The sequence below is a fragment of the Anabrus simplex genome, chromosome 1, assembly GCF_040414725.1.
Source record: "Anabrus simplex isolate iqAnaSimp1 chromosome 1, ASM4041472v1, whole genome shotgun sequence".
NCBI classification, from domain to species: Eukaryota; Metazoa; Arthropoda; class Insecta; order Orthoptera; family Tettigoniidae; genus Anabrus; species Anabrus simplex.
Genome location: NC_090265.1, coordinates 1,790,715,558 through 1,790,740,371, shown reverse-complemented (window position 1 = coordinate 1,790,740,371; position 24,814 = coordinate 1,790,715,558). Strand labels below are relative to the sequence as shown.

At 39.4% G+C, this 24,814-nt stretch overlaps 1 protein-coding gene across 1 annotated transcript in view; it reads right to left on the bottom strand.

Moving 5' to 3' along the window:
- LOC136883284 (nucleolar MIF4G domain-containing protein 1) overlaps positions 1-24,814 on the bottom strand; it is an 82,667-nt gene that overhangs the window by 9,151 nt on the left and 48,702 nt on the right. The window contains exons 7-10 of the mRNA XM_067155513.2: positions 8,690-8,865; positions 6,713-6,921; positions 590-754; positions 305-436 (exon numbers count right to left, since the gene is read on the bottom strand). Coding sequence (XP_067011614.2) covers positions 305-436; positions 590-754; positions 6,713-6,921; positions 8,690-8,865 — 682 coding nt within the window. The remainder of the gene's footprint in view (positions 1-304; positions 437-589; positions 755-6,712; positions 6,922-8,689; positions 8,866-24,814) is intronic.

Below are 24,814 nucleotides of genomic sequence, written 5' to 3'. Positions count from 1 at the left end.
ACTCAGTCTGAACAATGATTGCACTGATTTAACTTACTGTAGATCAACGATCGGTCAGTCAATTATTATTATTATTATTATTATTATTATTAGAATCATTTTGATGGTAGTGGGGCTAAAATGTTTGATAAATCATGGATTGGAACAAAAGTTTTAGAATGAAATATGAACAAAGCAAAGTGTTATGGTATATTGATTGAAATCAGCAAGAAAATGCTCTGGCAAGGTACAAAGGAGAAATATATTTGTTAATGACAAGAGCTAAGGTGTTAATTATTTCTAAATAATATCCATATAAACTTACCTTTAGTATAGATAATGGAAGTCCTTTCTCAATAAATAATAATACTAACAACTGAGCAAGATTGCGAATCTGTACAGAAGTGAGGTTCTGGACTTCCTTGAATTTATCCCACAGACTATACTGGAGAATCATCTGAAAGAAAAGAATACAAATGTAAATGAACAGCAACAGTAAGATTCAAACTATTCTGTGGAAATTCAGGCATACAACAAAACTGAAATTTCTCGTTTACAAAGAAAATTAACAAAAAAATAATGCAGAGGCAACTTATAAGGAAATTCTTACCTGATATTTACGATCAAAATCACAAAACTTTTGTGTCAAATGACCATAGTATGGATTGAACTCCTTCTCATGAAGACAACAATCTAGGATGACATGGATGATTTCACGTTCCTGCTGATTTTTCAGGCCCAGGTGAAGCAACTTTTCGAATGCATCCAGGTAATCCTTAAAATAAATACAGTGTTAATTTTGTTTGTGCTTTTGCGTTTTTGTATACACAGAGGGCATAATTCATGGCTGTTAACACACTGACAACCCACCCCAAACGGAGGCTGTTACCCCAGGTAGACCGAATAGTTCAAGCCTCCAAGAAAGAAATTACACTGCTGCACTCAAACTATTGTAACTCGAAAAGTATTCAAGATATCGACCTCAAACTTGGAACATGTATTCACTAGGCTGCTTTGTAGTCTGTACAGTACAATACCGTTTGTGGCTCCATTTAATAGTCTTTCTAAGCACAGTGTAGTATGAACGCCCTGTCTGTGCCCTTCATGTACTCATTGTTTTCAAGTATGCAAGGATTTCTCTTTACAGTTAGTCCCCGTTTAGTGTTAGCCGTTAATCATTAGAAATATCTAACTCATTGTCACTCGGTACCTATTATAACCAGTCTGTACATAATCACTCACAATTATCGGTAGCCGTCGGCAACTGAATATGCCGCGCCATGTTGATAGCCTTACTGGAGCTCCAGAGAATAGCTCTAAATATCCGACAATATTTTGTTAAATACATGAAGGTTTAAAGAAAGAAAGAAAGAAAGAAAGAAAGAAAGAAAGAAAGAAAGAAAGAAAGAAAGATCCACAATAATTTATATTCCATGAATACACCGTTTAGAACTCCTAATCTCACCCACAATTTCAACAATAATCAAGGAAATACGAGGTGCCTAAAAGCGAGAATTCTCATAGCCCGTCACCTACTGTCAGCTGAGAAACTACGAGAATTCTCAGCGCTCATCACTAATAAGGCACATCAGACAATGAATCTGCATATAAATTTTTAAATACTTTGTCGTCACATAGGGCACGTTGCCATGGGCGAGCCACGTTGTGGGATGATCCTCGGCGCGTAAGAACACCCGTGCATATACAAAGTTTCCATGGCTACAAAGAGTGAACAATTTTAAAAATACATCGATACTACTCCTTGACATGATTGAAAGTAGTTAAAATGATAGCCAACAGATAGCACAACAAACTACAAATGATGCCCGTGTGTAAAAAACGGAGATCTCCGGGGCCCGTCGACAACCGCTGGCCGCAGTACTACAGAGATCTCTGAGGCCGGTCGTCAATGTGTTATGAAACTGCGTTTTATAAGCAAAAGTCTTCACATATTTTATCCGTATATAAAAAAATGGTAAAAGGCACTGATTAGGATAATAAGCAACAAAAATATCAATAGTATGCAGCAGTTGCCACGCAGTTCACCAACAGTAAGTAATGAGTTTACAGTATCTATGGTAAACGTAGGGGCAGATGATATTAGAATAAACTGAAGTGCAAATCAAGACAAGGGAGATAGGGACACGCAATAGGATCAAAAACAAAGACAGGTCAGTGCAGGAATAGGGAGAAATAGAAAAAAGATATACAAAACAACAAGGATAACCCCCACAACTTCGAACAGATTTGGTGACTTGTCATCATTTCTAGTTCTTCTACATCCATTCCTTCTCAGTTCCTCATGAGTTCATTTCTGCTTCCCGGTTTCATCAGAGGGCAGGTATCAACACTCACTGAGACAGACATCTATAGAGCATCCAGAGTTAAGAAAAGACTACAGGCCTTATGGGCCCGCTGCCTTCCACTGTTGCCATACTCGCTCACTCACCGCGGCTCTGACACTGTTCGTGAAATACAGTGATGACATAAAATTATACATCGCTTCGTACAGCTGTTTCAAGACTAGTAATAATATAAATGCCAGATTATCTCCAGTCACTAATGAAATTACAGTCATGAAATTTCGTTTTGCCATAACGTTTCCAAGGATAATAGCCCACTGACTGTATCATTTGAAATAGAGTAAGAGTTTGAACACGCAGGGATGCGAACTAAATAATAATAATAATAAGAAGAAGAAGAAGCATGTCCAGAAACCGAAATGATTGTCTTGTTTCTTATATCTGAGAAAGTTTCATGATCGTTGTTGCTTTAAGGGAGCGCGGTGCTGAGTCTATTAGCCCCCAGAAACATTTCATTATTAAGGCAAATACTGTGCGGTTACAACACAGGAAGTTGACGGCGAGATATCTCTATCTCAGTGATGTATCCTTCAGCTCATTTCAGATAAATTTACTCGTAAGTGACAACAGATGCAAGGGCTTCATGTTTATCACAAAATACGATAACTTAAATATTCTTCCGCAATATAAAATACAGAATGCTGAATGACCTATTCGAATGATTTCTTAAAATCAGGTAGTTCGGGGTTGCTGTTTACGGAAGTGAGGATTGTGTTCAGAGTTGGTGGTTCATCTCTAAAATAGAATTCATGAACTGTGGCCGTATTCCACTTCTGACAAAATCATCGTATTTAATGAGTCTGGAATTACTGCGAATTAACTTTTTCCTTTCCCACTTCTTGCTGGGACTCTGGAGTGGCCCTTCGCTGGCTTCCTTCCTTATTTTGAAGATGGAAAACCTCGAAATTCCTAAAAACTTTGCGGCTTTATCTACTACCCAGTTTAAACTTCATCCTGGATGCTTTGTTTTCAAATTTGAAAATGAATTAAGCACCATTTTCCGTTCCTTTCTCCTGACAACTTCACTACTTCTCGTTTTCACATGTTCAGCTATAATTTAAATGTATTACTCGCTGATTGATTATACAAAATACTAAACAGACAAAAACAATACACGATACACACAACCAAAAGCAATGCAATACACGAAAAATTAAACACAATATATTGTATTTATAACAAAACACTATGCGCCCCAGGAAGACGATCACTTCACTCTGCCGAATATCTCCCTTACATAAGCAATCACTGTAATGAATGACACACACAAGAAGGGAAACATGCCGCACTGACCTCACCAATGATGATTCGCAGTGGTTAAGCTGAGTTATTACACGTGTTGACGACTGTACACACTTCCGCACTACAGACTGAAATGTGGCGCGCAATGCAACAAGCATGGCTGGCTGTTCCGTGTACTGAACCCCATTTACGATATTTAAAAGGATAAACTCAAAGATATCAAAATTATTTTACGTCTTCTTCAGTATTGTATGGCACAACCAATGCTTGTTTCATAAGAAAAATTATACATTTTGATAGGATTTCATTATAATTTTTATATACATGTAGAACTAAAGTGGGCAACACCAATAGAAGTAAAAGCCCATAAGGCCTGTAGTCTTTTCTTAACGCTGGATGCTCTATAGACATATCTTCTTTCTTTATGTACAGTGTGAATGATAAACTGAAAGAAAAGGGAAAAAATAGAATATTCTTCTATTCTTCAGTTACCTCCAGACACGCCAGACAGCTCTCTATACCCTCCAAGGAAAATGAAGGGGCTTGGGCTGTGGAAGGCAGAATGGGAGGCACCACTTCAAACATCACAAAATCTGTCATTTACTAGAGAAGGCTGATAATGAGTACATAACATCATTGCACAATCCAGTAGAAGAGAGAAAACTGCGTGTTCAGAGACTTGACCTAAGAGAAGCAGATAATACTCAACTCGAAGAATTTAATGCACGGACGTTAAGAGAAATTAAAAAAACCAAACCCCATGGCACTACAGCCCTTGAAGGGCCTTGGCCTACCAAGCGACCGCTGCTCAGCCTGAAGGCCTGCAGATTATGGGGTGACGTGTGGTCAGCATGACGAATCCTCTTGGCCGTTATTTTGACTTCCCAGACCGGGGCTGCTATCTCACCGTCTGATAGCTCCTCAATTCTAATCATGTAGGCTGAGTGGACCTTGAACCAGCCCTCAGGTCCAGGTAAAAATCCCTGACCTGGCTGGGAATCGAACCCGGAGCCTGCGGGTAAGAGGCAGGCACGCTACCCCTACACCACGGGGACGGCAGTTAAGAGAAATGCTAAGGAAAAAAAAGAGTGTGCATTAAGAACTCATGAAAGGAGCCATCCTCTGTCAGGAATACACACCAGCTAACCGATGGATCGACACCTTAAATGGAATCTCCGGCTCAGAGTGAAAAGACGTGCTGTGGTTCCTGTACGGGCCCTCCCTGGACGTAACTGGGATGGAGTCCACTGCAGACACTGCAGTGAGCGTGAAACCCTAGCTTATGTTCTTGGTTCATGTCCATGGGGGGACTTAGAATACAGTAGTAGTAGTATTCTCCCAGAAAGGTTACGAGGTACATGAAGACGTGCCATGTATTGCTGACGGTGGAAGCCACAGGAGAATAGATATAATCGCAATTGACCGTGAAAAGGACTTTGCATATATTCTGGACCCCACCATTAGATGTGAGGTTAACTCCAGTCAGCCTACAGAGGTAGACGCAGAGAAGAAAGCCTTCTATGAACCGACCATTAGCTACTTCAAAGAATCATCCAACATCTCCTGTATATGGGTTGTAGGACTTTTCATCAGAGCAAGAGGTAACATACTTGAGTTTTTCAGAAGTGTGGGCATTCCCCCAAGAACATATACAGTGAAACCTTGTTAGTGCGTTCCTCATTAACACGTTTTCACGCTTAACAAGACGTAAACTCAAAGACCGGATTCTCACCGTATTAAAAATATATAAAAATACCTCACTTATAGAGTCATGAATTTTCATTATTACCGCTTAGTACGATGTTACTTCTCATCCCTTGTGAAAGGAACGTGATTTCCAACTCGGGTAATAAAGAGCCCCCCGGTACAGTTACATAATAACAGGAAAAGGCCTTGAATTTCAGAACTTCACAGGATAAGTTGCAACTTCGGGAAGCAAGCCGTTACCTCAGGAATGTTTAGTTTGGCTTGCTGGTTAGCAACGAGATTGCTGAACAACACATTGAGCCTGTCTGTGCTTGTATTTCGCATTTCATTCAGAAATTAAAAATTGATTTTGTGTTGAGTGGTATGGTGAAGGGTAGCGTATATTTTTTGCCTGATAGCGCATGTATGTCCGTATGTCTTAACGAGGTTTTGTTTATTATTGTGCTTTTACGGCCGCATTGGTTCGCTGTAGTCAATTTCTGTCCGGTCTTCTATGATGCTTTATGTTTCATAAGAAAAAAGAGAATATCATTCTTTGGTCAACTGTTGAGAACACCTCAAGACAGGTTAATACGCAGAATTTTGGAAAAGCTTTAGAAATAAAAGCAACAACCTGTCTGGATAAAAAAAATAAAAGAAGACATGAAAGAATTAGAAATAACACTGGAGGATTTAAAGAATAAATCAAACAAAGTAAATAAATTGAAGAATAGTAAAATTAGATTCGTACCAAAATGTGATGAAAGAGAAACAACTAAAAGGGTATTTCAGAAGAAGAATGACAACAAAGATAAGATACAATGAAGAAATACTGGAAGAACAGAAAAGAAAAAATGAAGAGTCTTTACTGTACTGTAATTTTTTTTTGCTATTGGCTTTACGTCGCACCGACACAGATGGGTCTTATGGCGACGATGGGATAGGAAAGGCCTAGGAATTGGAAGGAAGCGGCCGTGGCCTTAATTAAAGTACAACCTCAGCATTAGCCTGGTGTGAAAATGGGAAACCATGGAAAACCATGTTCAGGGCTGCCGACAGTGGAATTCGAACCCGCTATCTCCCGGATGCAAGCTCACATCCGCGCACTTCCAACCGCACGGCCTACTCGCCCGGTGTACTAAGATTTAGCCATCTTGGTCATTAAAGGCCCTGTCCAAGTTGTTAGAAATCACCTCTATAGTACTGCATACGAGAAGGACTAACTCCAGAAAACTCTTCGTGGTTAAACATACATTCAATATTTAACTGTTATGGCATACTTTGTCAGATTTAGGCAGCCTATCATTGTAGGAAGAACAAGTACATTAAAATAAAAACACTGAATAAAGAGAGGAGAAAAGGAATAAGAAAATTGTCTACCCTCATATCATAAAATATAGTCATTTGTCTTCAGATATATTGAAAAACAATAAGACAGTTACCTCAGCAGTCATGAGTATGCAGAATATGTTTCGTCTCACATCTGTATTCATGCGTTGTTTTCTAGCCAGATCCAATAGCTGTTGGCTATAATTCTGGCTTTGGGAAGGTGTTCTAGACTTCATTTCACCTTTTTGTTCACTTTGGGACTCCCCAGGCAACACTCCAGACCAAGCTGACCCCACTACCCACCATCGGCCTCGTTCCTCCGCTGAAACAATATTTATTTTTGAAATAAAGAGTAACTACAAATCACAGTGGTAATTTATCCATTTAATTATTCAACATAACAATCAAGAAAAGCTACCGCTAGTTGCTTTACGTCGCACCGACACAGATAGGTCTTATGGCGACGATGGGAGAGGAAAGGCCTAGGAAGGGGAAGGAAGCGGCCATGGATTTAATTACGGTACAGCTCCAGCATTTGCCTGGTGTGAAAATGGGAAACCACGGAAAACCACCATCAGGGCTGCCGACAGTAGGGTTCGAACCCACTATCTCCCGGATGCGAGCTCACAGCTGCGCGCTCCTAACCGCATGGCCAACTTGCCCGGTAATCAAGGAAAGATAAGGCAATAAATATGCTAACTGGATTATAGCCACTTATATACAGCACATTTACCAAAGCCGAGCTTTCCACCAAATTACATTGGCCTTCATCAGAATATGTGAAGGTCTACCTCTAACAAAGAGCAAAGAAATTCTTCAAAGGAACATGGAAGTCACGGAAAGCTTGGCTTTGTTAAATATATATCTTCTTTTATTTTCTTTCTTTTTCTTCAGTGTTTGTCCCTCCTCCTGGCGGAGTACGCTACATGGATTTGTTGTCTCCATTTAGTTCTGTCCTGGGCCATGTTGGGGTGAAGACTGACGCTCTTGAGATCTTTGTGAAGGGTATCGGCCCATCGCTGTTTTGGTCATCCTTTGGGTCTCCTACCGGCGAATTCTAATATATAATCCGTCTTCGCAATAGTGTCCCTAGTACTTGTCCAAACCATCGTAGATGACTCTCGCACATTTTTTTCTTGAATTGGTGCAACGTCAAATCTCTCCCTGATGGATTCATCAGAGATTCGATCCAGTTTAGCGATGCCAGCTGTCCATCTCAGCATCTTATTCTCCTTGACACCCAGTCGACGCTCTGTATCAGTCGTAGTCGGCCAACATTCGCAACCATGCAGCGCAACAGGTCGGATGATGACAGTACAATAGATTTTTGTTGAATATATATACGTGGCTTCAATCCAGTTAGCATGTTTATTTCTTTGTTTGAATACAATGAGCCACAAAAGCCTATGTTCATTAATCAAACAAAGATGATGCCATTACTGAAAGGTAAAAAAAAAAAAAAAAAAAAAAAAAAAAAAAAAAAAAAAAAAAAAAAAACCCACACACACACACACAAAAATAGTACTAATAGCTTCTATGATGTAACCCACATGTCTCAGCATTTCTGCCCACGACATTCAGCATTCATCAGTATGATTAGGGAGTACGACAGTCGGACGAGTTCATCCCTGGTTACTCACCAAGTCAGCCAAGTTCTTTTTTTTTTTTTTTTTTTTTTGCTAGGGGCTTTACGTCGCGCCGACACAGATAGGTCTTATGGCGACGATGGGAGAGGAAAGGCCTAGGAGTTGGAAGGAAGCGGCCGTGGCCTTAATTAAGGTACAGCCCCAGCATTCGCCTGGTGTGAAAATGGGAAACCACGGAAAACCATTTTCAGGGCTGCCGATAGTGGGATACGAACCCAGCCAAGTTCTTAAAGTGAAAAATGCAGTAATACTACAATATAACAAACTCTAGTATTAATAACTGACGTAAACAATGCAGGTTTTCCATACTCTGATATGATTCCATATTCTGCAAAACATTACTTACATGCCATCTCAACAAAAGACAAACTCTGTACAAGGTATAATGACTTCAAATGTGAACAAATGATCAAAGCAAGGAAAAGTTTATTAATTTTTGTTTACCTTTAAGTAAGTCTTCTAATGAGATTTTGAGCTCGGTGACATAGTTCCCTTTCCTTAGGAAACCTTTCAAGAGTTTTTTGAGATGTTCACTATGAGAAGTATCATAATTAGGGATCTTTGCCATGTTGTTGTTCTTAATTGCCATGAGAATGTCCAACATGAACTGCACTCGAGAACTGAAAATAATATTAGCACATTTCATTATCAAAGCCAAGTAAATTAAATGCAGTATATACATAAGACGAAGAGAAAATTAGTGGAGAGTAAGGCAAACTGGGTATATCTACACATCTCTAAGACATTCTATCTCAAGACTAATAATAGCTGCTCGTTTCGTACGGTTGAATCAACTTGCACATGTGAGAGTACTTCCATTCATCTCACAAAAATTGTTAACTATTTTTATGATGCATTTCTTTATTTTGGTATTAACAATCACAACTTTATAATTGTATACACTGCTTGATTGAGAACAAATGACTGCATACATTTTTTAATATATAAATTTATTATATACCAATAAAGCTAAGTTAGCTATGCCATATTTCATCAAAGACAATGTGCTAGAGCAAAACTGGGATTGCAAAGTTGGGGTAGCAAAAAAGGAAAGAAAAAGGCATTAACTCACTCAGCACCAAGCACGCCGATCGATAGCGTGTTGGGAGTGCCAAACATGTCGACTGACGTTTAAGTGCATATGTTTAAACAGTTGATTGTAGCTCCCACAGACGTCATCCAAATGCAGTCTAGCTTTCAAAGATTCAAAATGAAGGAACAATGTATCGATTGATAAACATACGAACCATATTCCTTGGTAAAGTAACTTCCTATTTACACCCCAACACGTGTTATCCTCACTTGTTGAGAAACCACATGATTGTTCTAAGTCAGTGTCTTTGCGCTCTTGTAAAATGGCTTGTAAATCATACAAAAGTGCAGATTACTTGCAAGAAAGTGATAAACGGGGCATGTTAAAAAAGTGTATGTGAGTCGGAAATTGATTTAGTGCCTTGTGTGGAAGAAATTTATAGCGATTCATTTGATGAAATCACAAGTGCTGAACCTAATGAGGTAGGTACGGGAATTTTTACGATTTATTTTCTGACGATATGTCTGTTGCTGATTCAGATGACTGGTCGGACACCGATTAACCTGGACACATGCCCAATTATTTGAAGAATGCCGCTAAGAGTGATGAATCTTGCGTGGCATACTTCATGTTGTTTTTCACGCTGGCATTTCTGTCATTTCTCGTAACAGAAACTAACCAATACGCGGGAAAAGTTTTGAGCATAGTAGAAAGACCATTTACCAAATACTTCGGGTATGGTAATTGGAGATCAGTTGCTTTGGATGAAATGAGAAATTTTTTAGGGCCCTGGATGATGACGGTATCATAAAAAAAGCCTAGGTCAGAAATGTATTGGGCAACAAATATGTTTGCTATTCTCATATTCAATGAAATTATGCCTACAAATTGCTTTCAGCTAATATTAAACATTACTGAAGGTAACTTGAAATTTTCATGCTATTACATGTGCTACTCTCCTTTAAAAAAAAATTAATAATAATAATAATAATAATAATAATAATAATAATAATAATAATAATAATAATAATGAAAAAACGCAATACATGGACTCCAAGTGCACACACCAAACATCACTAGCGACCAAATATGGCAACATTTTACAAGTCAAACAATTCCAGTACTTGGGTGAAATTATTGGTAATTCAGGCAATGAAAAAGCAGCCAATAAAATGCGCCCAGAAAAACTATGTAAAGTATACCTAATCACCTGGAACTTCTACAATAAGAAATCAATATCCACAAAAGCCAAACTCTGACACTACCACACTGTTGTCCTCCCTGAGGCACTCTACGCAACTGAGACATCATCACTCAGCATTAACATCAAGGACGTTGCGAAAATTGAACGACAGATACTAAGGAAGATATTCGGGCCCAAGTTTCAAGAGGGTATATGGATGCAAGAAAGCTTGGAAGAATTCTATGCATTAACTGAGCGATTCTCTTCAGTCGCACGCAAACGGCGTATGAAATTTAAGAAAATATATCTTATTATCAATGGAAACCGACAAACCAAAGTTTGCTGGCTAGTGGATGCACAAAAGGACCTCGCAGAAGTCAACATTGATCCAATGGCAACCACAAGGAATACATACAGACAAAAGATCAACACTCACAAATTTGCACCCAAGAATCCATCTGAGAAAAGCTTGAAACTCAAAAACTCATGGACACAACAAAGACAGCAGAGGAAGTTTTGGGAAGATAAGAACAAGATGAAGAATGCCAGTGCTATTTAATGGTTCCACGTGCTCCTTAAGGGGCTAAAAGAATGTATATTATAATAATAATAATAATAATAATAATAATAATAATAATAATAATAATAATAATAATAATAATAATAATTTGCACAATTTTTGCAACAGAAAGCTTTTCAAAGTATTTCATATAAGTTGAAGAAAAATATTTTTAACAATTTTGTTCTAATTTTCTTTACTGATATATTGGCAGAAAAAATTCTGATATTTTTCAAACTGTTATTATTTCTATTGTATGCATCAATTAACAATTACAAAATAAGAAGACATATCATTGTTGCCCCTCAAAATGTGACAATGTTGAGGAGAGAAATACTGACCCGCAGCACATGTATCACAAAAATTCGTTGATGTAGTTCACATAATATTGAACCTTAGATGAGAGAAACTTTCTGCTCAGAGTTCTAAGCTGAAATATCACCTTTTCTAGGTGCAAGGACAATATATTGATAGACATTTTGACCATCAAGCAATTCTTGCAGCAATGACTCATAAAAAACCATCACCCAAATCCTTACAAGAGCAGCTTATAATTTGTCCCGAACAAACTGGAACAATCTATCCACTTTACTGCCAAACCACCTCCGCGTTCTTCCCTCAAATCTCACCGGCAGTTGAGACATAAACAAGATATGGCAAGACTGGAAGAAAATCTTCTTTCAATGTGAAGAAGAAACCTCACCAATACTGAACATAACCAACAAATGGAATTCCCCATGGATTACCAAGGAGACCGTTTGAGAAATTTGAAGGAGGGACCACTTATTCCAAAAATGGAAAAGAAGCCCAACCAATAGCGATTGGGAGAAGTACAGGCTTAATGACTATCATCTTCCTCCTGTGTATTGAAGCTTACTTGATTTGATGATGATGCTTGTTGTTTAAAGGGGCCTAACATCTAGGTCATCAGCACCTAATGGTAGGAAATGATACGAAATGTAATGACAATTTAAAAGTCCAAAAACATCCACTGACCAGAATTCAAAATGTGATGACGAAGAATGAATGGGTGAATATGAATTTAAAACAATCAGTGGATCTGACCCGCAATACCCCACATTGCCAGAAACTATTGTAAGACAATAGTATTATTGACCAAGGGACTGCTGCTAAAGCACAATCCTGAATCAATGATGCTTGTTGTCTAAAGGGGTCCAAAATCCAAGTCATCGGCCCCTCATAATGGTATTTCATCATCACCATTTCCCCTTATCCAGCTCCTGCCAGGTCGGGGTATTTATGACACTTCTCCATCTTCCTCTTTCCTTCCACCATTCCTCTTCCAAGATCTTGTCACAGTCTAAATTTTGTCTTCTTATGCTGCTCTTCACTGATTCAATCCATCTTGTTCTAGGTCTTCCTCTTGCTCTCTTGCCCTTGCACTTTGTCTCTAGCATCTGTCATGGAATTCTATTCTCCTCCATCCTCTACATGTCCAAACCACCTTACTTTATTCTTTTCAACTCTCTCATTTAGCTTTCGTATCCCAACTCCCTTCCTAACATCTTCACTTCTCACTCTGTCTTTCCTTGTCTCTCCTATCAAACTTCTTAGGAATTTCATCTCACTGGCTTGAATTCTACTCTCTTGCCTGCTAGTCAAAATCCAAGTCTCAGCTGCATACATCAATATGGGTACATGGTACATTTTGTACATTATCTCTTTACTTTTCCTTGGTACTTCTTTGCTCCTAACACATTTTCTTACACTTTGGTAGAATGCATTACCCTGCTGTACCCTCCTGCTAATCTCCATGTCCACCCTAGCATTTTGCATTAATTCACTTCTTAGGTATTTAAAGCTGTCCACAATTTCCAGACTATGACTTCCAATTTTCACAATGCCCTTTCCTTGCCTTTCCCATCTTTTCTCTGTAATGATTTTCATGCCATACTTCTCATTTTTTTTTTGTTCAGTTCATCTAGTTGTTGTTGCACTTCTTTGCTGTTCTTTCCCCAGATCACAACATCATCTGCAAACAGCAGTATCTTCATCTCTCTATCTCCATAGGCTTCCTTTGTTTCCTTTACAATTTTGTCCATGACCATAATAAACAAGAGGTGACAGCACATTCCCCTGTCTAGTCCAGTCTTATTCTTAAACCATTATGTCTTTCCAACTGGGGTCAGTACTCTGCTAACACAGTTGTTGTACATTGCTTGCACCATTTCAAACATTTCTCTTCAGAGTCTCTTTTTAATCATGGTTTCCCAAACCTTCTCTCTGGGGACACTATCATATGCTTTTTCTATATCTATGAATGGTACTTATCGTTAGTAAAGTAGAACCATGGTAATTGTCATGTTGTGGTACTAATCAAAAGTGGTGTAATGGTTATAGTGTCCGCCATGCCAACTCGCTACGGGCCCGCCTCGTCACCGCATTCGGCCCACCCCCTTATTTCAGCCGCACCAATCATGTGCAGCACTTTAGTGCTAGGCCAGCCACTCTCTCCTCCGCCCGCGGTCCCATAGCAGAGGACTACAGAAACGACTGGAAGATTAATCTGGAGTCTTCTATTTCGCGAGGTTCCTGGATCCGTCGAACATCCGGTCTATTCCAGAAGGGCTGGCGCAGGTATATAAGAGCAGTTACTTGCCTGCAGTGAGTCAGTGAGAGTTAGACGGAGCTAGTGAGTAAGAGTGGGTGAGAGCGAGATTGAGTTCGTTGGAGCACAGTCAGTGATGGCCTGGGAGAGTGCAGCCTGATGCATTATCTGCCTGTTGGAACCGAGGACTCGTTCCTGTTTCCCTGATGTCGTGTGTGTGTGTCCCTTGAGGCTGGCTGCTGGAGGAGAACCTGGAGTGTTCTGGAGCAGCGCAAAGGGAACACTGGGTACCGACGTGTGCGGACTGCGAACGGGGTTCGACGGATTGAGTAAACAGCGGATATATCCCGACCTGCGAGACTGACGTGTAGGCTGTGGACAGTGACAGCGCTAACGAGTGTGACTGAGTGGCTGAGAGAGCGTACTGTAAATAATCGATTATTCTGTGTGTGTGTGTCATTGTAGATGGAACATAAGAGAGAGAGCACGAACTGTGAAAGTGTATAAGTGTACTTGTGTAACTTGTGGCTCGGCTATCGTCTGTGTGTGTGTAAATCTGTAATTGTACTGCTTAGTTAATAAATCTTAGAAATAGGACGCTACCAGGTTCTGTACTCATTTATTTACTTATTTACCCCGCCAACACGTTACAGTAGTATAGACTCGCGGTATTCCACACATTATGGTACTACTCACAGGTAATGTAATACGCACATGTAATGCAGACCTATGGTGTTTCTCACATAGTTGTACTAATCACAGGGACTCGTACTATCCCATGGTGTTTCTCACATAGTGGGTACTAATCATAGGCAACACAGACCCACGGTGTTGCTCATATAGTGGTACTAGTCACAGGCAACGCCCACACCCGTGGTGTTTCTCACAGAATGGTACTAATTACAGGCAACATAAGCCTGTGGTGTTCCGCATGTAGTGGTACTAATCATGGGTACTGTAAATCCCACCCTGATTCACACTCTGTTACTGCTAATCACAAACCTATTGTGTACCTAACATAGTGGTACTACTTGCAAGTAAAGGCAACCCATGGTGTTCTCTGTATGATGGTACTGATTACAAGTAGTCTCATGGTTCTAATTTGATCATCCCTTGGTCACCCCTTTTAGTCCCCTCTTATGACAGGCAGGGGATTCCGTGGGTGTATATTCGTCTGTGTCCTCCACCCACAGGGGGTTTGCGTTTGGTCCGCAAGAGCTGTTTTAGTTCGCTCAAGTCCGCCGGCAAGCCGGTTAGGACCCCTCTTATCCGTCACCTGGGATGCGCCACGTGGAAGTATCACCTCTCCCCCTGCTACGCCAGCTTAGTTGGTTCGTGATACCTGATTTGTGCACAAAGTCAGCAGCTTAAACAATCGATCGATCAGGGATTCCAAAAATTCTTATATTCACAGTCTCAACACCAACTCCAAGGAATGGTGGGGTTTTCTCAGAAGTAAAGATTGCAGCAACAGAGCTTCATCAGTATTTAAACATAATGGTATGTCAGTCTCCACACCACAAGAAATCACAGACATCAACAGTAAATTTAAAAATAATTTCTCTGCTCCAAGAAAGGAGAATAACAAGTTCTGTTCAAGGACAATATCTCACCCACCCCCACCTTTTTTCCTTTAAGCAACCTCTACTTCTCAACAAGTGAAGTCAAAGACAGCCTTCTAATAACAAAACCACATGCCACGATAGGTCCAGATCGAGTGCCGGCAAAAATTCTGAAGCACTGTGCCTTCTCTTTGCACGCTCTTCAACTAGTCCATGAATACTGGGATTGTGCATGAGAAATGGAAAGAAGTCAACATAGTTCTGGTTTCCAAAGAGGACGACAAGGAAAACGTAGATGATTACCACTGAGTTTTGATTACATCAGGGGTCTGTAAATGTATGTAACGTCTAGTTGTTAAATATATGTTGGATTTTCTCAAGGAAAGAAACCTGTTTAATTCAAACCAGCATGGCTTCCTTCCTGGAAAATCCTACACAACACTTTTAACAAAAGTGATTGATGACTGCGAGTTCTCTTTGAAGCAGACAAATGTCTCACAAATTGACTGTGTGACCCTGGACTGGAGCAAGGCTTTTGACCAGGCATCACATCAGACTTCTGTTAAAATTTAACTACTTCAGAATTAAGCAAAAAACTGATAGCATGATTTTGAAGACATTTTTGGTGGATCAAACACAGTGTGCTGTGTATGAACGAGCCAAATCTGACCAAACCAGAATTATTTCTGGAGTAATCAAGGGTAGAGTGATAGGGCCTCTTCTATACAGGATTTAGCTAGAATGTGTAATTCGGCTATGGCCAGTACAATGATGACACAGTCATTTACAAAGCCATGAAAAATAATGATATGGTACAACTCCAATCGGATCTGGATAATACAGCTTTGTGGTGTGATGTACATTAAAATGTATATAAATGTTAATACGTGTAAATATATCCAACTAAGCAGAGATATACAACCATTACAGAATCAGCATAATCTAGGTGGAAAGCAACTCCAAGAAACTGCTTGACATTCACACAATGATCAATCTAAAATGGAATAAGCATGTGGAGGAAGTGAGGTGCAAGACATACGGGCACTAGGTTTTATCCGTACATGTCTCTCTAGAGAAAGAAGTAAAGCCCTACGAACGGCATACATTTCCCCGGTGGGGCCCATACTAGTATAGACTAGTATAGACCCTAGCATACAATGACAACAGAAAATGTGAGAAAACTAGAAGGCATCCAGTGCCAAGCAGAACGTATAATAAACAAACACATCCAGATCATTGCCATCAGTGAACTCATTGTGTAAACAAATAGATGTAGCATTCCTTACAAAATCTTTGACAGATAACACACATCTCACCCTTCTCCACTGCCTGCTACTTAATTACTGCTCTTTTAAGAGAGGCCAAGGAGTTACTCTTGATATACCAATCCCCCCTCTCGCCAGAACAACCTTATATTTAGGTGGATTTTACTCAAGTAGTGCTCGGCTATGGAACATTCTGCCAACTGCAGTAAAACTGCTTTCTCTACCTCAGCAGAGTAAGGAAAATGTGAATGTAAATAAAAATCAATGTGTGATGCAAATAATTTGTATAAACTAGTACAGTATTTCAAGAATGATGTGAGCAAGTCCAGTAGAAATGTCTATATGTGTACACATGTGAGGTAAGTTATGAACGTGTCTGAGTTCGGAAAAGTGTGGCTAAGAATGACTCGATCTTGTTAGATTAAAAGCCTGCCCGACTGGTGGCCGTGATCGTTAAGGTGCCAAGCCTGTATGGTCTGACACCGTAGTTAGCCGGTTCGAGTCCAGTTTCACCATCAGAATGTTGGCTGGCATAGAGGTGGTGGTATCACAAGACTGTATATATATTGAATAGAAATAACCTTGATGCCTACTACCATTTTAAAAAAAATACAATCTACCATTTTTGCATGGATTATTTTTTTCTAGATATGAATATTTTAAATAGAATATTACTTTCCAAAACCTGGTGTGACTGAGCTATTTTGAGTGTGTTTTCTATTCGTAAAATTCTTTTATTTGCTGGGTTCCATGGTTAATTTTCTTTAGAATGAAAGGTATTTTAACAAACTTCATCTCAAAATGTCAACAAAATAAATTGTAAAAATTAAATTTTTCCTCATTTTACCCTTTTTTTCGATTTCAAGATATAGATATGAGGATGTTTAATACTCGGAAACATTTTTACAAAGTATTATGGACCAAAACGATTTTTTCCCATTTCCATTTTTTTGTAATTCAAACTCTGACGCATAATAACATGAAGAATATCAATTTTACAAAATGTTGTTACTTAGATGTTTTGGCTTATAGAAAAATTTTCTTATGGCTATTTTTGGGGGACCCCATTCATATACCGGTTTATATAATTTATACCTGTTCTGTACTTTCAGCTGCTGCTTTTTGTAAATTACTGCTCATGGAGGTGATGCTGATTCCTCCCCGTGGTGCCCCTGGATAGGTACAGGTAACTGTGTTACCAGTACTGAACTGAACGTCAGCTTTTGGTAGCCAGACTATCACTTGTGATCTCCTGGCTAATGGTACACGAAACGAACGATACTAGCTCTTTTCAGAGCCAATCTGCAAAGCCCTTGGGAACTGTTCTGAGAGTCCTTCAAATCAACATCGAAGGAATCAGTAGATCTAAAAGTGACTACCTTTCCAAACTGGCACTGGAAAATAATGTTGATGTAATATGCATTCAGGAAACTTATGCCTCTGATCAATCTCAGCTTCGTTCAAGAGGAAACATTCCTGGATACAAGTTATTACTGGGAGCTACTTATCATCAGTCTTATGGACCTGCAACCTTTGTTCGAAATTCCATCACCTGCTCTTATTTAGTCTTTGCTAATTCTGATGCAGGCATTTTCAACATCACTACAAAAGTTAATGATGTATCGATCACAAATATTTATAAACCTCCAGGAATTCAGTGGCCTAACAGTGTTCTTCAAACAATCTCTCATCCATCCATCTATGTGGGTGATTTCAATAGTCATCATACTCTGTGGGGTTATAGATATAGTGATCAGTGTGGAGAAAAACTTATAGAGTGGGCAGAGCTTTGTAACATGCAACAGATTTTCAATCCAAAAGACAAACCTACATTCAAATCAGGAAGATGGGACTCAGAAACCAATCCTGACTTGCGCTTTGCTTCATGTGATCAGGGATCCAGCTTACCTGTGTTTTGTAAAGTTCTTATAAACTTTCCACATGGTCAACATCGACCTGTCCTTCTGGAAACTGGAATGCAGATTCCTATTATAGGATCTTCTCCACTCCCTCGCTGGAACTTCAGTAAAGCTAGCTGGGAGAGCTATTCAGCTGATCTTGACAGTACCATACGATGGATTCCTCCTGAGGTTAGTAACTACTCTAGGTTTGTGAAAGCTATTCTAACATGTGCTAAAAGACATATTCCCCGTGGAGTGAGAAAGGACTTTATACCAGGGTGGGATGAGGCTTGTGAAGTACTTTATAAAGATTTCCAGAGGAGTGGTGAAAAAGATGTAGCTGACGAGTTCCTTCATAAACTAGATTAAGCCAGATGAAGCAGATGGAAGGAAACCATGGATACACTGGACTTCAGACACTCAAGTTGAAAAGCTTGGAGCCTTCTGAAGAAGCTAGGAAGAATACCTCACAGTCCCCAGCTGAAACTAGAGATTTCACCTAATCATATTGCCAGTTTGTCCAAATCCAAGCCAGACAAACTACACAAAAGGTTTATTAAAAATGAACTGTCTCATTTAAGAAACCAGTACACTACTTCTTCCAACATTTCTGCTCCTTTTACTGAGCAAGAGCTTTTGCTTGCCCTAAATGAATTGAAAAATGGAAAATCCCTGGGTTTTGATGGTATACACCCAGAATTTTTGAAGCACTGTGGAAAAAATGTAAGGAACTGGCTAATGCAGTTTTTCTCTAACATACTTTGAACAAGTCAACTCCCTTCAGAGTTTAAACGAACTAAGATACTAGCTATCTTAAAACCTGGTAAACCTACGGATTCTGTCGAAAGCTACAGACCAATTGCCTTAATGAGTGTCTGCTTTAAGCTCTTGGAATGGCTTATCTACAATAGAATAAGCCCTCTAATTTTTAGAATCATTCCAATTGAACAAGCTGGTTCTAGACCTCAACGTAGTTGTGAAGATCAGGTGCTTGCTCTGACAACACATATTGAGACAGGTTTTGAAAAGCAATTAAAGAGTGGAGCAGTATTTATTGATCTAACAGTTGCATATGATACAGTGTGGAGAGAAGGTATTGTGTATAAGTTCTTTAAACTGACAAAGTGTGGTCAAATATCGCGTCTGATTAACAATATGTTCTCAAATAGAATTATCCAGGTAGTCATGCATACAAATCACAACAAAATAAAGGTACTTAACAATGGTCTACCTCAAGGATCTGTTCTCTCTCCATTACTGTTTAACCTGTATATTGCAGACATACCTGTCACGAGCTCTCGTCAATTTGCTTATGCCGACGATCTGGCAATAATTAGTCAGCATGTGGATGGTAATGTGATAGAGAGAACTTTAAATGCAGACCTGGATGTTCTGTGCACATACTTCAAAATGTGGTGCTTGAAACCAAGCCCTAGTAAAACGGAAACCTGCTTCTTCCATTTAAATAACCGACAAGCGAATATCACCTTGAAAGTGTCACTTAATGGAAGTCTTCTCCCTCACAATGCCAACCCCAAATACCTTGGAGTTGCTCTCGACCGAACGCTATCGTACAGGAAACATCTAACCAACCTAGCAGCCAAATTAAGGTCACGCAACAACATCATCCACAAGCTTGCTGGCTCCACATGGGGAGCTTCTGCATCTACTTTGCGTACTTCAGCTATGGCGTTGGTGCTTTCCACAGCTGAGTACTGTTCTTCAGTTTGGATCAATAGCTCTCATACTAAAAAGGTGGACTCGGTCTTGAATGAAACAATGCGTGTCATAAGTGGCACAGTAAAATCTACTCCTCTTTTCTGGTTGCCAGTGCTCAGCCACATAGAACCTCCTAGAAGATTGAACAACTTGTTTAGAGAATACAACAAGATACTAACCAATCCTGATCTCCCTATCCATAAAGATGTTAATGTCAGATTCAGTCGCCTCAAATCAAGATCTCCTCCTATTCAAACAGCACAGGAACTTGTTAGGAGAGATTTCAATCCAAAAACTGATTGGCAACAAGAGTGGAACAGCGTAGCTCCGATTCAATGGCAGACACTGTTCAATTATAAGAATCTTCCAGCTGGCTTTGATTTGCCCCGCAAGACATGGGTAGCCCTCAACAGAGTATGTACTAACCATGGGAGATGTGGATCAATGTTGTTTAAATGGGGTATGAGATCATCTCCAGCCTGTGACTGTGGTGCAGTTAAGCAGACCATCAACCATATTGTGACCGAATGCATTGGAAGGGCATTCGCTGGATCCAGCCAGGACTTTGTGGTGGCTTCTTCTGAGGCCATACAATGGCTAGAGAACTCAGATCTAACTATTTGAACCCTTTTGCTTGCACGATTGTTTTCAATGTTATGTGTCTATCTTGTAATTATATATATAATATTTTGTGCTGTATATTTAATCTTTTTATTGTTTTGTGTACGTTACCATATGCTAATAATAATAATAATTACTGCTCGTATTCACATCAATGCAAACTCTTTTTGAAACAAACAAAAAAAAATCGAATATCTGCACCCCGCTTCATTATTTCTTATTAAGTGAAATAACTTGTCACACTTATGTAACAATATTGTAGAGGTATTAAACAGAACACATCTCTTATTTCATTTGATCCTCTGATACACATACAAAAGTGCAGTGATTGCACAAGTACAATTTCTCAAAGTATTTGCTGTTTAATTTCTAGTACAAATCTGACTCATAAACAACCACGCAGGTACTTTAATAGAGTATCTTCACTGACAACCAATGTGCTTGAAACAGCAGGTACTTCAGAAAGTTCCAGCCGTAAATCTATTTTTGGAAAGCTTACTTCCTACTATCTCATCAAGCAGACTACTGGAAAAACCCTGTTAACTTTTCAATCTATATACATTCTTGCATACTTATTTGTAATACTACAGTATTATATAATTAGAATTTAAATGAAACAGAACTACCTTATAACATCGTTTATTTCATTTTAATTTTTCTTTAAATGAGGGGGAGGGTTTAACCCCCCAAAACAACTCCCTGTGGGCATCGCCCTGGAGAGATCACTGAAGCCTAATTTGCAGTTGTGCAGCCTATTGTGGTCAAAAGAGAAATAAGCAGGTAACAGTATTTTTCTTCACTATTTTAGTAAAGTTGGATTTCGGCTAAGCAGAATTTTGCTGTAATGTTAAAATGAAGCAAAAGAAGATAAATCAACAGATCACAGTTATAGCCAACAATGTCGAACTTCAAAAACAGGATTGGAAACATAATAAGCACCCTGGCATAGATAATAGTTACAATGATTAAGGTTTTCTCCCTTGTTTTTCAATCGCTGCAGGTAAAAGTGAGAGAGTACATTCGTACTACAAATACCAGAACATAAGCTAATGGCCAAAAATGCCAAAGTTCCTAATATGAATCTACAACAGAAAATAAAATTAATATCATCCAAACAATACCACTTTTAAGAATTATTATTCGTTTGAAATATAAAGGTATCCATTTTACTGAATCGTCTCTCTTGAAAAGAAATAAACACAAATATATATGAGTGATAAAATTTTGCTACATTTGTTATTTGTATTTCACAGTTTTAAATATATAAGGCGTGATCAAAACGTTTCCATTTGAGGGCGTTGCTGCAGCAGACATGCAACGTGGCGCGACTCCGATGTGGATATATAAGCACGGACATGTAGGCAAAAGGATTACTACGGCAGTCGTGTCATGCTGAGATGCGTGCATTAAACGTAGCCATGTGAACTATGGCAACGATATTACCAAAAGCGTCCAAACAACACCAACATGCTGTTATTCTGTTCTTGTCTGCTGAAGGACAAATACCAGTGGCCATCCATCGGAGAAGGAAGACTGTGTATGAGGCAGCATGTCTGTCAAAAACCACCATTGTGGAATGGTGCACCAAGTTCCGTGCAGGTCGCGTTTCGGCACAAGGCGCCGGTCGACCTGGGAGGCAACGCAGAAGGGGGAGACACCTGAGCACCCGCCCTATAGTCCTGATCTCTCCCCATGCGATTAGCATGCCTTCTATCCCTTCAGAAAGGCCACGAAGGGTCGACGCTTCATGTCAGACGAAGATGTGCAGCAGGCAGGTGGTAACAGACTTCTTCACATAGCAGTGTTTTACCACACGAGGATCTTCAACCTGGTGCATCAGTGGGACGAGTGCCTCAATGCTCACGGCAATTTTGCCATCCCGATTCAGAACTGTAAGGCCGTCAAATGGAAAATTTTTGATCGCCCCTTATGTATCTTCCCAAGAAATGATTTCCTTCACATAAAAACAATGGATTTAAAGAGATATAAAATCATAGCATTTTGGCAAATTAAGTACTGTAACTGAAAATTTAAATTTTCCCACCCTTTTAGTACTTTTGTATAAAATATTAGTGATCCTAAATGACTTCCACTTCCTTACCTTGATAATTCCCTCCATGCATTATTATACACATACACAAACAGTGCAGAACACAATCTGTATATGGTAATGTTCAACGTGACAGTTGATCTTCACTTATTTAAAGTTAAAAACTTCATTATTGTTCCGTATTGAATAGAGAAATAAGATGTACAATATTATAGGTTAGGATCCACCTTTCAATACTCCGTAATAAGATGGTAAAAAGTAGTTACAGCCAATTTGCGAAGATCTTAAAACAATTAGCACATTGAATACAGGCAAAAAATTAACATTGTATCATAACGTAGCAATTCAGTAAATGTTCAAAACACAATAATCACAGTCAAGAGAGTAAACAGAACATCACTATCTTGCGCCGAAAACAAATATAGCTGAAGTTCATAAGCAGGTCAAATATTCGCTTATGTAAAGTCGTTGCTAGGCAGGTCTTGTAGGCATTTGTTTCTCCGGCCGAAGAGCAAAAGGTGACGTGAATGAAGTCCTAGGAAAACAGTGTAGGATTTAATTTCGTCAAATTTCAAAGTGGATATATAGGTTTTTTAAAATAATTTAAAACGTTAAAAAAGAATAAAGCCAAATAAAAAATATATTTAAAAAAATAGGAAGAAATAATGAAAGAAATACGAGGTTCAACTCGAAACAACTTGCCGTAGTAATTGATAAAGAAATGATAAATAGAGAAAGGGGGACGTTAATTAGAGGGTGGTGATGGTGGTGGTGGTGGTGGTGGTGGTGGTTATTGTTATTAGAGGAAATACAATTGGGCAACAATCCTTAATATAATACTAATTCGAAGAAAAAAGAAAAAAAAAAAAAGAAAAAGAACCGACACTTCGAAAAATGAAGATATCGGTTAAAGGAAGACAAGGGCCACGAAGGGCGTGAAAATGAAAGACTCCCTAGCCCTCGCAAACCTAATAGCATCGGGGTCGGAAAAGAACAAGAATTGACCAAGGGAGGTCGGACAGGATAGATGAAAGTGAGGAGCCTGGCACAAGTAAGTGGAAGCAATGCCAGGACTCAGCTAAGGGCCCCGTGGTCGCCAACCCACGCTCTGAAGTTCAGAGCCCCTGGGGGATGGAGGATGGGAAGGAAAGAAAAAATGGAAGGGATCCGATACTTCGAAAAATGAAGATATCAGCCAAAGGAAGACAAGGGCCACGAAGGGCGTGAAAATGAAAGACTCCCTAGCCCTCGGAAAACTAATAGCGTCGGGGTCGGAAAGGAACAAGAGTTGACCAAGGGAGGTCGGACAGGATAGATGAAAGTGAGGAGCCTGGCACAAGTAAGTGGAAGCAATGCCAGGACTCAGCTAAGGGTCCCCGTGGTCGTCAACCTACGTTCCGAAGTTCAGAGCCCCTGGGGGATGGAGGGTGGGAAGGAAAGAAAAATGGAAGGGATCCGATACTTCGAAAAATGAAGATATCAGCCAAAAGAAGACAAGGGCCAGCTGCTTACACCACATTCACATTCAATGCAAATACCTATAGTATAGCTAATGTCTTCAAAAAACATAATACTATGATTTCTTTTCGAACTAATAATAGAAACCTTGAATTATTACATAATTCCCACTCCTTAAATAGAACAAGTGTCTTTTCTAAATCAGGCGTATACCGTTTTAAGTGCCACAACTGTAATTCTTCTTACATAGGTCAAACTGGTCGCAACTTCAAAATTAGGTACTTTGAACACGTTAATGCAATAAAGCACAACAGATTTTCGGCAGTGGGACAACACATACATGACACAAAACATGCTTTCACTACAATAAACCAGGATATTGAAATTCTCAGCACTCTAAATAAAGGCCCTCTCCTAGACATCACCGAAAACTGTTTTATACACCTTGACCAGTTTTTCAATCCAAATCTTAATCTGAATGATATTTCTGAGAAACCCAATCCCCTTTTCGATTTTCTCATCTCCTTTTTAAATAACCTGAAGTCAACAAATAAGGAATCAATCTTTCACAATTTACACAATACCCTCTCATGCCAATTCCCCCTTCCGCAACACCCCCCTTGATCCTCCTCAGTTCTCCCCCTTCTCA